Source organism: Dendrobates tinctorius, unplaced genomic scaffold (genome assembly GCF_039654945.1).
Source record: "Dendrobates tinctorius isolate UK_male_01 unplaced genomic scaffold, ASM3965494v1 ptg000129l, whole genome shotgun sequence".
Lineage (NCBI taxonomy): Eukaryota > Metazoa > Chordata > Amphibia > Anura > Dendrobatidae > Dendrobates > Dendrobates tinctorius.
The window spans coordinates 29,108,736-29,126,760 of record NW_027361797.1 but is presented as its reverse complement, the minus strand read 5'-3'; the positions used below and the strand labels follow the sequence as shown (position 1 = coordinate 29,126,760).

The 18,025-nt window shown below is 44.4% G+C and overlaps 1 protein-coding gene across 4 annotated transcripts in view; it reads left to right on the top strand.

The window, feature by feature from the left end:
* Positions 1-18,025, top strand: part of SNX29 (sorting nexin 29) — a 520,598-nt gene that overhangs the window by 90,996 nt on the left and 411,577 nt on the right. For all 4 annotated transcript variants that reach the window (XR_012219883.1, XM_073542894.1, XM_073542895.1 and 1 more), the window contains exons 12-13: positions 8,597-8,660; positions 10,094-10,222. Coding sequence is in view for 3 of the 4 variants with exons in the window: in XM_073542894.1 (XP_073398995.1) it covers positions 8,597-8,660; positions 10,094-10,222 (193 nt within the window). In the remaining variant the exon portion in view is untranslated. The remainder of the gene's footprint in view (positions 1-8,596; positions 8,661-10,093; positions 10,223-18,025) is intronic.

Sequence of the window (18,025 nt, the reverse complement as noted above, 5' to 3'; positions counted from 1 at the left end):
CTGCTCCCTGTCCACATTTTCCGCCAAGGCTTTTGTGGATTCAGGAGCAGCGCTAAACCTAATGGACTTGGATTTTGCTAAACGTTGTGGATTTCCGATGACACCTCTGCAGACGCCTATCCCTTTGAGGGGGATTGATGCTACTCCTTTGGCGAAAAATAAACCTCAGTTTTGGACCCAGGTGGTCATGCGGGTCGCCCCAGACCATCAAGAAAATTGCAGATTTTTGGTGTTGCATGGTCTGCATGATGCCGTTGTTCTGGGGTTTCCCTGGTTGCAAATTCATAATCCAGTTTTGGATCGGAAATCTGTGTCTGTGGTGAGTTGGGGTTGTCGGTGTGCCTTTAGTGAGGCTCCGGTTTTTTCCACCTCTCCTCAGTCGCATGATGTTCCTGACTATTTGGCGGACTTTTATGATGTATTTAGTGAGAATGAGTCTGCATCTTTGCCTCCTCATAGGAGTTATGACTGTGCAATTGAACTGAGCCCGGGGTGTAAATTTCCCAAGGGTCGGCTCTTCAATTTATCTGTACCCGAGCACGAGGCTATGCGATCCTATATTAAGGAGGCGTTGGAGAAGGGTCATATTAGACCATCCTCTTCACCCTTAGGTGCCTTTTTTTTTTTGTGGCCAAAAAGGATGGTTCTTTAAGGCCTTGTATTGATTATCGTGCCCTCAACAAAATTACTGTTAAATATCAGTATCCGTTTCCCCTGATTTCGGATCTATTCTCTAGAGTTAGAGGTGCTTGCTGGTTTACCAAGCTTGACCTCAGGGGGGCGTATAATCTTATCCGCATTAAGCAGGGGGATGAATGGAAGACGGCGTTTAATACTCCGGAGGGACATTTTGAGTACCTGGTGATGCCTTTTGGGCTCACTAATGCCCCTTCTGTCTTCCAGTGCTTCATGAACGATATTTTCCGAGACTTTGTCGATAAATTTTTGATTATTTATCTGGATGATATTTTGATCTTCTCCAAGGATTGGGATTCTCATGTGGAACATATTTGAACTGTGTTCCGGATTTTGAGGGAGAATTCCCTGTATGTCAAAGGATCAAAATGCCTTTTTGGAGTACAGAGGATTTCATCTTTGGGATTTATTTTGTCTCCGTCAACTATTGAAATGGACCCGGCCAAGGTACAGGCCATTTATGATTGGGTTCAGCCCACTTCTTTGAGGGCCCTCCAGAAGTTTTTGGGTTTTGCTAATTTTTATCGGAAATTTATAGCAAAATTTTCTACTATTGCCAAGCCATTGACTGATCTGACTAAGAAGGGTGCTGATGTGTTGAATTGGTCTCCGGAGGCTGTTGCTTCCTTTCAGGAGCTGAAGCGAAGATTTACCTCCGCCCCGGTTTTGCGGCAACCTGATGTCTCACTCCCGTTCCAGGTAGAGGTGGATGCTTCTGAGATTGGTGCAGGAGCTGTTTTGTCCCAAAAGGATCCTGTAACATCTAAAATGAATCCCTGTGCTTTCTTTTCCCGAAAGTTCTCTCCATCTGAACGTAACTATGATGTGGGGAATCGGGAACTGTTGGCCATGAAATGGGCATTTGAGGAGTGGAGACATTGGTTGGAGGGAGCTAAACATCAAGTTGTGGTCCTCACTGACCACAAGAATTTGATTTACCTAGAGTCGGCTAAACGCTTGAACCCTAGACAGGCTAGGTGGGCCTTGTTTTTTACACGTTTTGATTTTGTGGTCTCTTTTCTTCCTGGAACTAAGAATGTCAAGGCAGACGCCCTCTCTAGGAGCTTCTTTGCTGATTCTCCTGTGGTGACCAAGCCTGCAACCATCTTAGGCGAAGGGGTAGTTCTTTCTGCCATCTCGCCCGATTTGAGACTTGCTCTGCAAGAGTTCCAGGAGGACAAACCTGAGCATTGTCCCAGTGGAAAGTTGTATGTTCCTGACCAGTGGAAGAAGAGAGTGATGTCTGAAGTTCATTGCTCTGCATTGGCTGGTCATCCAGGTATTTTTGGTACTAGAGATCTGATGAGTCGCTCTTTTTGGTGGCCCACCTTGTCTCATGATGTCAGGAATTTTGTGCAGTCCTGTGGGACTTGCTCCCGGTCTAAATCTTGTTCTCGCTCTAGTGGGTTGTTGATGCCTTTGCCGGTCCCCAGGAGGCCATGGACCCATATTTCAGTGGATTTCATCTCTGATATGCCGGTCTCTCAAAGAATGACTGTTATTTGGGTGATTTGTGATAGATTCTCTAAGATGGTTCATCTTGTACCACTCCCTAAGTTGCCGTCTTCCTCTGAGTTTGTGCCCCTGTTTTTGCAACAGGTGGTTCACTTGCACGGGATTCCTGAGAACATTGTATCTGACAGAGGAGATCAGTTTGTGTCTAGATTTTGGAGGACTTTCTGTTCCAAGCTGGGAATTCAGTTGTCCTTCTCCTCTGCTTTTCACCCTCAGACCAATGGGCAGACAGAGAGAACAAACCAGACCTTGGAGTCGTATTTGAGATGTTTTATTTCCGCTGATCAGGATGATTGGGTTTCATTTTTGCCCTTGGCCGAATTTGCTTTAAATAATAGAGCTAGTTCTGCCACTTTGATGTCACCTTTTTTTTTGTAACTTTGGGTTTCATCCTCGATTTTCTTCAGGGCAGGTGGAGCCTTCTGCCTGCCCAGGTGTTGACACTGTGGTGGAGAGAATGCACCAGATCTGGGACCAAGTGGTGGATAATTTATCTCTCTCCCAGGAAAAGGCCCAGCGGTTTTCCAATCGACATAGGACCATTGGTCCCCAGTTTAAGATTGGTGATATGGTGTGGTTATCATCAAAAAATATTGCTATGAAGGTGGCTTCTCCTAAGTTTAAGCCTAGATTTATTGGACCTTACAAGATTTTGGAGATTATTAATCCGGTCTCTTTTCGTTTGGCTCTTCCTGTCACATTTAAGATCCATAATGTGTTCCATAAGTCCTTATTGAAGAGGTTTGTTGAACCAGTTGTTCCTGGGGTGGCACCTCCGGACCCTGTATTGGTTGAAGGTAACATGGAATATGAGGTAGAGAAAATACTGGATTCCCGTCTGGCTAGACGGAGACTCCAGTATTTGGTTAAGTGGAAGGGTTATGGTCAGGAGGATAATTCCTGGGTCTCTGCCTCTGATATTCATGCCAAAAGATTGGTGCGTGCCTTTCATCGGGCTCACCCTGATCGCCCTGGTGGCGTGGTTGAGGGTTCGGTGACCCCTCCTCAAGGGGGAGGTACTGTTGTGAGTTCATTTTCCCCTTCGTCACTGAGGTCTGGTGAACTCCCTATTCTGGTAAAGGAAGGTAATGAGCCTGATTATCAGGCACCTGAGCCTAATGATGATGACTGGCTGAATGGAGTCACGGACTGGATATAAGGCTACCGACACCCTTCTGCCCTGCGGGTGATTTCTCTGTGGACTTCTAGGAGACCAGTCTGATTCCTGCTCCTCTAAAGCTAAGTTTTCTGCGTTGTCTGTTAGCATTTGTGTTTTGTTTTTGTTTGCCTTGCTTTTCTGGATTCTGCCATTCCCTGCTGGGGTGAGCTGAATCTCCTTTTGCCGGTTGCTCTGTCTTCAGAATATTCCTGAGTACTGACATAGCCTTTTTGAAGCCTAGCGTCTTCAGGGCCTTTTTTCACTGTCAGTTTGTTGGCTCTTATCTTCATAGGGTTTTTCACGGATTGCAGACAGCAGCCTTCCTGTCCTTTCCTATCTAGTTAGCTTGGGCCCCTCTTTGCTCAGTCTATCTTTCTGTCTGTGTTAGTGTTCTTTCTTCTTGCTTCACCGTCATTATATGTTGGGGGCTGCCTTTTGCTTTGGGGTCTGCTCTGGGGCAGTTTAGATTTCCCTTTCTGTCTTTAGGCTATATAGTCCTCCGGCTGTGATCGAGGGGTCTAGGGCATCGTAGGAACCCCCCACAGCTACTGCTAGTTGTGTTGATAGGTTCAGGGGTCTGCAATCCGATAGCTGCCAACTTCTCTGGTTTTCTGGACTTAGCTAGCATTTCTGTTTTTGCCTCCTACGGTGACTCATTCATAACACTATCCCGTGTGATAGTCTGCTGAGCTGTGTATCTAATCCTATCCTGTGTGATACTGACTGCTGAGCTGTGTATCTAATCCTCTTGTGTGATACTGACTGCTGGGCCGTGTATCTAATCCTATCCCGTGTGATACTGCTCTCCTGAAATACTCTGTGCTGCTGTCACCCTGCTGGTTTTATGTGTGATCTACATGGTGGTATTGTGTATGATCTATATGGCGGCATTATGTGTGAACTATATGGCGGTGTTATGTGTGAAGTATATGGCGGTATTATGTGAGAACACTATGGCAGTATTATCTGCTAAAAGGGGACCCATTCTAGGGTGGTTCTGGCTGAGCACCTACACACGGGTTAGGGGTAATAGGTGAAGTCAGAGGAGGGCTGGTGAGGCAGCTGAAGAGAGGGGTCTCATTTTTATCGTTACTGAATGGCTCCATTTCCCCCCAGCCTGCTTCCCAGCGTCACCCCGGACTGCGCCTGTCGCCTCGCTTTCACACATTGCCAGGACAGGATCTGGGGAGGGGAATGGGGTCTTTGCATGCAAAGTCTGGATCAGAACAGGCCATCAATCCGCAGAAATGTTTCCTGGATTTCTGTGGTGCTGTCACCCTGCTCCTCCCCCATATATCTCCCTCTGTGCCCCCCACAGACCAGCACACTGCTCTCCTGAAATACTCTGTGCTGCTGTCACCCTGCTCCCAGAATCCTTGCTGCCTGCCATCCTCAGTGACTGAAGACCCCATTCCTCTACTCAGATCCTGTCCTGGCGATGTGTGAAAGCGAGGCGACAGGGGCCTGATGTATGGTGGAAGGAGCAGGGCGACAGCAGCACAGAGTATTTCAGGAGAGCAGTGTGCTGGTCTGTGGGGGGCACCCTGTTCGGTGCCAGGGATTGTACATAGAGCGCTGTGTTTTATACACATGGATGGACCGTCTGCTTGTCTGCTCCACAGAAATCCAGGAAACATTTCTTCTGATTGATGGCCTGTTCTGATCCAGACTTTCCATGCAAAGACAGTCAGTAACTTTGCAGACCCCATCAAAATGGCTGCTCACTGTGTTCCTAAATGTCATCCTCTCTTTTCCCTTAGCAAACACCCAGAAGGGGAGGAGAGGAGTGACACCACACCCATGTCAGCAGATTCCGCCCATAATTACTGCAGGGCAGTAATGTGAGCTAGTTGTACAGTAGGTTTTTGTGCCAAATTTCAGTAGCTGCTCCCCCTAGTGTTAACAAGTGGAAATGCCAAACTTTTTAAAATTATTTTTCACATTTTGCAAAATTAAAAACAAATGATAATATATTTTAAGAAAATGTAAACATTAATACTTTACATTTTTTCAATTGCTGAAAAAAAATTTTTTGGATGGCACCTTCCCTTTAACTAGTGTCTAATGAGACCCAGTGCAAAATTTAGACCTGAGCTCCCAACTTCTGGATCCTATAAAAGACTTACATATTCTCCCCACATATAATAATGTCCCCCCATCCTAGGCCAATTCCTGTAGTAATGTCCCCCATACAAGTCCTATTATTTAATGCTGCTCCTTATTTTGGGCCCCTTCCAGTAATAAAGTCCCCATCCTGCGCCCCGTCCTGTTATAATGTCCCCCTTCTTGGGCCTTTTCTGGTAATAATGTCCTCCATCCTTGGTCATATATTTAATAATGTTCCCCATTCTGGGCCCCTTCCACTATTAATGTCCCCATCCTTGTTCCCTTCCTTTAATAATGTTCCTCATCCTGGGCCACTTCCTGTAGTAATGTCTCCCATCCTGGTCCCTATATTTAATGCTCTGCCTTAACCTGTGTCCCTTCCAGTGTTAATGTCCCCTTCCTGTGCGCTTTTATTTAATGTCCCCGATCCTGGGCTCTTTCTTGTTATAATGTCCCCCATCTTGGGCCTTTTCTTGGAATAATTTCCCCCATCCTGGGTCATTTATTTAATAATGTCCCCCATCCTGGGTCATTTATTTAATAATGTCCCCTATCCTGGGCCATTTATTTATTAATGTCCCCTGTTATGATGAGTCACCGAAGGAGGAAAAAACAAAATACCAGCTAAGTCCAGAAAAACCAGAGAGGTTGGCAGCTATCGGATTGCAGACCCCTGAACCTATCCACAACAACTAGCAGTAGCCGTGGGGGGTTCCTACGGTGCCCTAGACCCCTCGATCACAGCCGGAGAACTATATAGCCTAAAGACAGAAAGGGGAAAAACTAAACTGCCCCAGAGCAGACCCCAAAGCAAAAGGCAGCCCCCAACATATAATGATGGTGAAGCAAGATGAAAACACCAACACAGATAGAAAGATAGGCTGAGCAAACGATGGGGCCCAAGCTAACTACATAGGACAGGATAGGAAAGCTGCTGTCTGTCATCCGCAAAAACCCTATCAAAATGGGCCAACCGACTGATAGGAAAAACAGGCCGTGAAGTCGCTAGGCTTCAAAAGACTATATCAGCACTCAGGTATATTCTGAAGACAGAGCAAAATATCAACAGATCAGAGAAAAAAATGGAATTCAGCTTACCCCCGGCCGGGGATGGCAGAACTCCCAAAAAACAAGGCAAAACAAAAACAAAACTGAAGAGTACAAAGCAGAGCAGAAAAACTTAGCTTTGAGATGCAGGAATCAGACTGGTCTCCAAGAATCCAGTAGGAAAATCACCAGCCAGGAAGAAGGGCGTCAGCAGCCTTATATCCAGTCCTCAATTCCAGCCACCCAGTCATCATCTAGCTGCCCAGGTGTTTGGTAATCAGTCTCACTACCTTCCTTCACTAGAGGAGGGAGTTCATCAGACCTCAATGGTGAAGGGAAAAATGAACTCACAACAGTCCCCCATCCAGGGCCCCTTCCAGTAATAATGCCCTCCTCTTTTATCCATCTTCTTTAAAATAAATAAATAAATGACTCTTGTGTTCTCTCACACAATGTGCAGCGTCCTCTACCATAAATGTAGAATTGCCTCTTCTTTCAGGTAAGAATGTAAGAGGGTTAGGAATCACTGGAATAGACAGTAGAAGTACTTCCACATTTTGGAGGGAACATCACAATAAACTTCTTTGGTGTCGGTGTGCCCAATATCATCTTCATGCAAACTACCCCGGTTCTATTGGAGAATACCTTAGCAATGTGATGATGTTGTAATTTATTGCCTATGGATTTAGCCTCCGTCTCACAAACGTCCCAATGTGCAATATCACAATGCAATCCCATCTGATTGGCGACATTGCTTTGGTCTCTTTAACTGGCCAAGCTGTTGGGGTGTCCATGCACAATGTGCTTGAATATCCAAGCTAGGTAGACAGACAGCATTTTTGGCCAGTCAGTGAACCATTTATAGGACGCATTTGTCAATCAGGGTTTCTGGTACCCTACTCAAAGGGTCGCTCCTGCACCACTGCATTGGGAGATATGCAGCACTGGTTGACAGAAACCTGACATGACGAGTGCATGGCCAGCGGGTATAGTGCGCCTGTCCTACTGATTAAAATGGAATGCGTGCACAATACCTGCTGGCCGTGCGCTCTTAATACCAGACAACGGGTTGACGAGACTTCATCTGCGACTATCACCTCCTGATGTCGACTTTAGTGATGCCACTTTTCTGTGTGTAATGCTCAATTCCAGCTATAGTATTCTGTATACTGTCAGGTGCGTTTATTTTTCCCACTTCTCGCTCCACCAGCCAGCAGCATTCTATAGTTGCAGTTTGGCAGTCCTTTATAGAGTTTTTATCAGAGGATTTCAGAACTATCAATGCAAAGATTGACTGTGGAAGCCTCTTGAGCTGATGGTTCCTTCCTCCCTATGTATTTGTAGACCTTTGGAGGTACATGAAAATTGACCAGTATGGATTCTTATTATGGATTCAAGCAAATAGATCCCTTCCATGGCCACATGCATGAGCTCTCATACTCTGTAATGAGAAGTCATATGTCACAAAGCCACAGATGTTTGATTGCTGCACATATTAAAGGAGAATTGCCAACCTCCTACAAATCCCGCGATCCATAGAAAGTAATTGGGTTTGCCTGCCACTAGTTTGATATCTCATATTCAATCTATCAGAGGTGTCGCGATAAATAAAATTGTGTGTCTGTAAATGGCACTATTTAGGAAGGCGGCTTCCTGTTCCTTTATTATACAGATGAGCACCGTGTTTTATCCTGAGAGCTCGATGACAGGCGAAGAAAAGAAGAAACAGGTTTGTTTTAGCATAACTCCACATAGCACAGGCTGGCACAGAGTCAGGAATCGAGTGCCATGAGAACTGATTATTTTTAACTTTTCAGTAAAATCGAAGCCAGGAATAGGATTTTCATGATATGACATAGGATATTAGAAATGAAGCCTATAATTGGAAATAGGATTATGCAGTGACGCGGACGTTCGATTTACATATGAACACACAATGAATTCATTAGCGGCACTCAGCCCCGAAATGCGTTGTCTGCCGTAAACTTTGTTTTTCTCCCCACTAATGAAATGTCCATCATGTGTTGGAGTAAACATCTCTGTCTACAAATGCCATTTGTTGTATTCCTTTAGGTGAACTCCGCCAAGCTGTTGTTCTCATGATGAACAGGAAGGATGAACTTGAAGAGCAAAATGCGTAGGTCCTGATTAGCATTGTTAATTTTCTTGCTGCCGATTGTTCGGTGTGGTCTTGATGAAATATCACTGCTTTCACCTTTTGTACCCGCTCACCCCTAGAGAGTCAGGCTGGCTTTGGGCAGAGCAGTGGGCTGAGATTCATCTGGTCTCGGGGTTTAAATATAAGATAACACATTGGCCAAAAGGTTACAGGGGTGTGAGCGGGAATTTATGGACTTTTTTTTTTAAGGAGAACAGCAGTTCTCTGTGTGTTTGAGCTCCTAATGAATTACTTTCTAAATTGCTGACTTATGTCTGGAGGTTTTGCTGTAGTTCCTTCCTACTATAATGGCTGAGTTGGGGGCGAGACACTTCAGTTTCTCGGCACCCAAACTCATGTTTTTTTTCAATTATAAATTTAACCAGACCAAAAAAGATTCAGAATTAATCATTAGTGATGAATGAACGTCCTGGGATAAGGTGTTATCCAAACATGCTCGTGTACTAACCGAGTGTCTACTGCCGCGAAAATATTCGAACATATTCGAAAATATGTTCGAATCCCCACGGCTGCATGTCTCGCTGCTGTTCGTCAGTCACAACACATGCACAGATGACCTAACAAAGGGCAATCCCTAAATGTGTCGTGGCTGTCGACAGCCGAGAGACATACGGCCGTTGTGTCTCTTATCATATTTTTTGAGCTCTCATGCTCAGGTAACACCTTATCCAAGCACGTTCGCTCATCACTATTAATAATGTCAAAAATCTGTGTTGTTCTATGATCAACAGTTTAGAGAAAAAGAAAGAAGGATAGAACATAAATAGGGTATGTTCCATCCGGCAGGCCCTTCTTCTATTTGTGGTATCTTTTGGGCTTGGTTCACACGAGGATTTGCATTCCTTTTTTTTTTTTTTCCTCCATTACAGAAGAAACCAGAATGTAACTAACCAGTTTAACCACCTCTTCGGTAGTTGGAATGATCAGTTTGTGTCAGTTTAGCTATGTTCCATTCATTGTCGTTTTCTTTTCAGTGTCAAAGTAACTTTTTCTTTTGTGAAAATTTTCAAAAACCTTTTCTTAATATTAATGTGTCATTTTATTCAACTTTCTACGACCTACATGACCATATATAAAAGAATTTGGAGGGTCGATCCTACTGACAGATGCCCTTTAATAGTAGTCTCTAAATGGAAATATAATTCTGTCTGAGAGTTGTATGCACAATTTGATAAGATAGTGGTGCAAAGTTTGCTTTTTTTATTGCATTTTACAACAAGTTACAAATGTTTGGTTTAGTTCTGAAATTAACAAATTTTCTGTTACCAAGAAAAAGTAAGTTTTTGGGGGATAGGAAAAGTTACAACTACTTTTTTTTCCTCTCTCTCGTTTATTTTGGAGGAAAAGCCGCTTTTTTGCAAGATGTGGCAGATGGTTTTCTCTTTTTCCAGATCACTGAGAAACCTGCTTGACTCAGAGATGGAACATTCTTCAGCACTCAGGCTGGAAATTGACAACCTGAGGAGGCAAGTGGCAGAACAGGAGGAGCGACACGCAGCGAAAATCCAAGCTTTGGCAAGGTAGGAGACTTCAGCCAGGGAACGGATCCAGCACATTTCAAAAGGGTTTCAGGCCCCGGAGATAATGACTGATCTGTTCAGGACAGTGTCTACCACTTAATTGCACCGAGATTAACACATGGCTGTACTGGGCAGAAGTCTGAGGATTTCTGATACTTGGCTTATAGCAGAATCTGTACATTTGTTTCCACTGCTAAACTTCTACTTTCGGCAAGTTTTTGCATTACATTACCATTGACATCCTCTTGGTGGCAGTTTAGTTTTTGTTGTTCTACACAGATTAATATGATTGACTCTACCCATACTCCTGATATTAGCAGAGATTTGACCATGTATCGCCGAACTGTAGATCTTTAGTGACATTGGTATTCCTGGGATGCACCTGAGGACATCCACTGAATAAATCAGACTTGTGGTCAGGGATGTGCATTCATTATTATCCGAGAAATCATTGTATTTTTCCGTAATGGCCTTTAACGCTCGCTCATCATGGGGAACAATAATTATCATGCCTCATTAAAATTTCTTACACATGTCTCTTCCTTTTGATGCTGATTCTCAGGCTGATTGTATCTTGAAGCCCACACCATTGTAATCTTTGATCAGAGACAAATCGCCCAGCTCGGAGTACAACCCCAGGTGCTTTGGATGATATTACATTGGTTCTCTTAGTCTCTAAGGGAGCTAACTAGTGACTAGCGAAAGTGCTCGGGTGCTAACCGAGTGTCTTTTGCGTGCTTGAATAATACTGTATGTTAAAATCCCCGCGGCTGCATGTCTCGGGGCTGCCTAACAAACAGACAATCCCTGCATGTGCTGCGGCTGTCAAACAGCTGCGAGACATGCAGCCGCAGGGACTTGCATATTTTTCGATCACGCCGAAGACACTCGGTTAGCACCTGAGCATGGTCTGATAACACTTTATCCAACAACGTTCGATCATCACTAAAGACAACCCCTTTCTTAAAATTTAGCCAGCCCATTAGTCAGATGGTCGCTGTCACTACTGCAGCAAACACTTGGGCTGACCGGGCCCGTCAGTGTTAGAGACCCTCTCCTTGAAAACCCATTTTCTGACATTGTTATGACCAACTGGACTACAGGAACTCATTTTTTTTTTTTTTTTAATTCGTTTTTATTGAAAATACTATAATACAACATTATCACAAATGTACAACACAGGTCAAAGTAACAAAATGTGTAATTATGCAACCATTGCAGTATAAACAAAGAGCTGCGGTCTTAACCCTCCCCCAACCTTTATTTGACTGGTTCAACTGTGACTCGCTAACTGTGGCTTCAGCCTCTTTCACACTTCAGTTTTTTACAATCAGTCACAATCCGCCAGGTTTTGAAAAAAACGGATCCTCAATTTTCTTGTGAGGATCCGTTTTTTTTCCCCATTGACTTCCATTAATGGCGGATTGTGACGGATTGCTGTCCGTTGCATCCGTTTATTTTGAGGATCCGCCAAAAGTTGCTGTCCGTCACCATCCTCACAGATTTCAAAACGGAGCTTGCAACGTTTTTATCTCTGGCGGATCCTCCAGACACTGATTTAACCCGAAATTCTTTCTGGGTGCCGGACAAAAAAAAAACTCTCTCTCTCTCTCTCTCTCTGTCTCTCTGTCTCTCTCCTTCCCGGCCAGCCCAGCGTTTCCTTTAAATTTCCTCATTTTCAGGATCCGTCTAAAAACGGATCCTGTGCCATCCGTTCACATCAGTTGAGAACGGATCCGCTTCTCTGACTTTTTGGCGGATTTGAACTGATGCAAAAAAACTGAAGTGTGAAAGAGGCCTTCCCAAGCCTGCCAATCCCTGGTGAACTTCTGTAAGGCTACTTTCACACATCAGGTTTTCGGCGTCAGGCGCGCTCCGGCGTCGTGCCGGAACGCCGGATCCGGCAAATGTTTTGTAAAACCTGATGTGCCGGATCCGTCTTGTTCTTGACAGAAAAAACCGGATCCGTCTCATCCGGTTCATCCGTTTTTCTATCCGTTTTTCGACGGATTACGCCGGATCCGGTTTTTAAAATTGACCCTTGTGGCCTTCCAAACGGGATTGGCTACTGGAAAACTATATATAGCGTGTTCCTACAGCCCTTCTTTGACAGGTTGGAGAGGAGAAAGTGCAGGTTGGAGAGAAGAGCAAGTTACTGGCGAAGATGGATGTTGTGATTGGAAATATTTTGAAGAATTTGGCGGATTTTATAGCGGAGGCGAATCGTTTGAGGGTGATTGTTCTGGAGAAGGAGAGAGCGAGACAGCAGCGCATCAGGCATCGTAGACGACGTTTGTGGATCCACCCCATCACAGCCAAGAGAATGACGCGTGGGGTCTATTCTACACTCTGCATGGACCTTCGACGAAACCCGGATAAATTTTTTGGATATGTTCGGATGAAAATGGAGAATTTTGATTACTTGGTGGAGCGCATTGCACACCTCATAAGAAAAGCGGACACCTATTGCCGCTTCTCTGTTTCACCCGCAGAGCGTCTGATGGTGACTTTAAGGTAAGCCACATTTATTGGATATGCTCTGCTCGCATCAGAGCACACTTTCACTGCAATCTTGTTGGTGGTAGTTTGTATCTCCAAGTGTTATAGCTGAGTTTTGTTATGTAATGCTGTGATTTAAAACTAATTTATTGTTTTTTAATTCCCCACAGATTTCTTGCAACTGGAGAATCCCTTTCGTCACTGCATTTCCAGTACAGACTCGGGATTTCCACCATATCTGGAATAGTGAAGTACACATGCCGTGCACTGTGGGACTCCTTAGCTGAAGAGTTTTTACCAGAGCCCACAACAGAGAGGTGGATTGAAATTGCTGACAAGTTTCAACAGATATGTCAGTTTCCCAACTGCTTGGGCGCTGTGGACGGGAAACATATCCGCATTGTAAAGCCAGCCGGATCGGGAACGGAATATTTCAATTACAAGAAATATTTTTCAATTGTCCTCATGGCCATCGCTGACGCGGAATACAAATTTATTGCTGTTGATATTGGGGCCTATGGCCGCTCCAATGACTCTCAAGTTTTCAAACTGTCTGCCATGGGGCGTAAACTGTATGGAAACACCTTCCAGTTCCCACCACCTAGACCGCTGCCGCAAACATCTGGTCCACCTATGCCATTTGTCTGTGTAGGGGATGAAGCCTTCCAGCTGTCAGAACACCTTTTGAAACCGTACTCTAGCAGAGGATTGACAAGACCAAAACGCATTTTTAATTACCGCCTCACAAGAGCAAGAAGAATGGTTGAATGTACCTTTGGTATTCTGACAGCCAAATGGCGGGTCCTATTGACTGCGATCAACCTCAAGACAGAAACTGTTGACGAGGTGATCAAAGCTTGCGTGGTACTCCACAATTTTGTTATCTGCAAGGAACCCATTTCCATTGAGGACACCTCTGAAGAAACCACCTTGCAAGATTACCAGAACATTACCACTAGAAGTTCTGTGACGGTTTCAGTAATGAGGGACAATTTTGCACTATACTTTATGTCACCTCAAGGCAGAGTACACTGGCAGGATGACAGAGTGTGAAAGATTTGTGCCCTAACCAAACTTGTGTACCTTCTGTACCAACAGTATATACCTTTGCCAACCAAAGTTGGCTATCTTGTCATGGTCTCTATTTTTAGCTTTAGGCCACAGGTGTGTACCTGGTTGTGTTTTATGCAAAGTATTTCACCTTTTAACAAAAGTTGTGTACATTGTTAGGAAATCACCAACAATAAACACAACTTTTTAGGTGAAATACTTTGCTTCAAACACAACCAGGAACACAACTGTGGCAAAAAGCTAAAATTTACCCACAGTTATATACCTGGTTTTGAATACCTTTTTACCTTTTAAATACCCTGTATTTAACCTTTTTTTTAAACATATTTCGCCGCAGAAAGAAATGACAGACAACCAGTGTAAACAATAATTTAACTTTTATTTAAAATATTTTTTTTTTGTAAACTGTTTTTAAAGTTAAAAAAAACTTTTTTAATAAAGGTTTGAAAAAAAACTGGGCATTTTTATTACAAAACACACATTACAAATCTGTGTAGTGTGGGGTGGAAATACTGCTGGAGGGGCTGCGGGACACTTCGACACTGGGAGTGTGGAGAGAGGACTGGGATCGTGGTGGGGAAGGAACAGTTAGAGGTGATGGTGTGGAAAAAGCTACAGAATGGGTGTCACATGTGGTGTGTAATATTTACCTTCTGGTGAGCATTGTCTCCCGGAGGAACGACAGGGCTCGTGCGTACTTGTACTTGCTCCTGTGTCCTCCAGATCCACTCGGGGCCCGCATCTCTTTATTGAACTCCTTCTTGAAACGATCCCTCACAGACTGCCACCGCTTCACAATTCTCTCCCCTGAAACGAGAAAGGACAAAGTGGTTAGTATACAACATCAGTGTTTCCCAAACTCCAGTCCTCATGGTCCCCAGGGGTCATGTTTTCAGGATTTCCAAAGTAAATAGAAATCCTGAACACATGATCCGTGGGGACCACGAGGACTGGAGTTCGGGAAACACTGGTTTAAATCAAGCAACCGGTACTGTATATACTTACGCTCTTTAATCTGGGCCCGAGCTTCGAGGTCCTCCCAGCGGTCCACAAGGAGCGAACAGATTTCCTCCCAGAGTCGTCGGGTAACGATCAGGTCAGCGTGGCGGCGGTCAGCCATATTCCAGAGCGGCTCCCTTTCTCTGACGAGATCGATGAGGCGGTCCACATCAATCCCTCCATCCTCACCGTCAGAGTCGGGAGCACGCTGTGAAGGCTGTTAAAGAAAAAGACAAAAATAACATAATTAGCCTCCACAAAAGAAATGAAATAAAAAGTGCAAAAAAAACAAAGCAAAAATATTTATACTTACACGCTGGTGACCGCCGCGTTGTTGTCGCCGACGACCCCGGGAGGCACTGCAAGGACCTCTTGGCCGAGCACCAGATTGGGAAGACTAGAGAAGAAAACAAAAAATGTTATGTCTTTGGATGTAGGCATTTGTTTGCTGTGTGTGGTCTGCAGAACATTGTTTTCTATGTGTTGTGTGTAGTGTGATGTTGTGTTTCTGCGTTTGATGCAAAAAACTTACCAATTGTGAGCCCACTCCAAGTGTCTGTCCACCCCTTCCTTCTTCTTCTGGGAGCTCCTCTTCATCTTGTGATTCCTGTTTTGAAATAAAAGGCAATGAATAGACATATATTCCAGAGATGATGGATTTTGGAAAAAAAAACTTACCGTCAAACGCTGACGATGCGAGGGAGGGCCCCCAGATGTGCTGTCTTCCTCATGGCCAGACTCCATGGCTGTGGGTGGTGTTCCTGCTGCTGCCATTGCTGCTGCTGCTGCTGAATCTATTGGGCGGCTGTTGAATAAAGAGAAACAAAGGGCCAATGAATATCTTGATATTCCATAGCCCTAGTTTGGAGGAATGGGGGATTTGATAATTACCGTCTCTCATCTGCTGCTGGACTCCCCTCCCGTTGTTCAGCATGCTGCTCCATTTGGGGTGGTGCTGATGGTGCTACTGCTGCAGATGTCTGCTGCCTTCTCCTGCTCCTGTTTCTTGGCTTGGGTGGCATGTTGGGTGTGGCTGAGGGTCACACTGTCTTGCTTTTATATATGTCTTGTGGGCAGAGCTACTGAGCTTGCTTTTTATGAATATGGCCTATTTTAATAAAGTGGCCCCTGATAAACGCTTTATGGGCATTCCATACATGGAAGTAATTAGTGACCGAGTCCGCATTGAGCTCAAAGTATTCTTTAAGAGATACTTTTGTTTGTGCCACTAAATGGGGGGTTTTTAGAATAAAGGGGTTCATCTTCCACGGGGAGTAAAGGGGGCACTCAGATTCTTCCCGAATAGACATCTTTATGGGGGCGTGATCCGACCAAGTTATTATACCTATTTCTGATGAGTTGACAATATTAAGGAGAGACCTGCTAACCAAGAATAGGTCTATCCGGGAGTAGGAGTGATGTACCTGTGAAAAGTAGGTAGGTATAGTCCTTCTCACATGCATGAAGAACCCTCCATATGTCATATAGGTCCTCCCGAAAGGCTAAGGGGGGGAGAACAGGCGGCCCCCTGGACGTTGGGGTTGAAGAGTCCAGAGAATTATCAAAAACACAATTAAAATCCCCACATATGAATACGTGGCCCTGTTTAACCTTATTGATTCTAGTTAATAATTTTTTGATAAATCTAGTCTGCGCTTGGTTTAGAGCATAAATGACGGCTATAGTATATAAAACATTATTTATGGTGCCCACTTGTATGAGGTATCGACCTGCAGGGTCAAGTTCTAGATAAGTCGAGGAGAAAGCAACAGATCCCTTGATAGCGAACATCACCCCTCTCTTTTTTTTCGAGAAATTAGATTGGACCACATCCGGAAAGAGCCGATGAGACAGTCTGTGGGAGTCTTTCTCCAATAAGTGCGTCTCCTGGGCACAAAACATCTCACATTTAGCTATGACCGCCTCTTTCCACATGTAAGATCTTTTTTGAGGGCTGTTTAGGCCTCTAACATTAAGTGAGCATATTGTCTAGGTGTTAGTTTGATACCAATCTCTCCTTCACATCCCATATACAATCTCTTGCCCGCTCTTGCCGCTTACACCTAAAGAACATCTCTAGAATCCGTCCTTTTCTCACCATGGAAACAACAAAAACCCTCACTGTAGCATTGATCCACTCCCGCCTGGATTACTGCAAAGCTCTATTAATTGGCCTCCCCGTCACTCGACTATCCCCTCTCCAGTCCATACTTAATGCAGCAGCCAGGGTCGTCCATCTGGCTAATCGGTACTCGGACGTGTCCGCTCTTCGTCAGTCGTTACACTGGCTGCCCATTCATTATAGGATCCAATTCAAAGTACTTGTTCTCACCCACAAAGCTCTCCACGGTGCGGCACCCCCCTACATCTCCTCCCTCATTTCTGTCTATCGGCCTAGTCGATCGCTGCGCTCTGCAACCGACTTTCAACTAACCTCTGCACTAATCCGTGCCTCCCACTCCCAACTGCAAGACTTCTCCCGTGCTGCTCCTATCCTCTGGAATGCTCTACCCCAAGAAATTAGGACTAACCACAATTTGCATAGTTTTAGGCGCTCCCTCAAAGCACATTTGTTCAGAGCGGCTTATCACGTTCACTAATCAAAGTCATTCTATGTGTAAGTGTGCGTGTATAGCCCATTCACTATCTCCATCGATCCTTCACTCCCTCAAGATGGCTGGACCTTCATTGTAAATATACAGTTGTAAATACACCCCTGTACTTTGTATCTCCCTCACCTCATGGTAGATTGTAAGCTCTCACGAGCAGGGTCGTCTTATTTCGTCTTACTTTGTCTTATTTTGCTTTAATTATTGTATTGTTAATGTTGTTACTTATGGCTTGTGTTTTGAAGCTGTTAAACTGTAAAGCGCTGTGGAATATGTTGGCGCTATATAAATAAAGATTATTATTATTATATTGTAATAACCATATTGTAAACATACAGATGCTAGTATGACTAATGGGTTGCCCATTACACCTGTCAGAATTCCCTGCAAAGCGGGAAAATGCTGGACCCGAATAAACCACAGGTATACAAAAGGATAGAAAAAAACAAAAACCAAACACATTGCAAACTAATAAAATCAGAAGTAAAGTCATGAAACAGACCGAGGACTGCACTTCGGTCCACAAAACGCGGGAGTAGGAAATCCGCGGGGGGGTATATCACTGTCCGTACCAACCAGTCAGGATGCCACCCTTGTTAAAAGATAGTAAAATATAGATAATGAT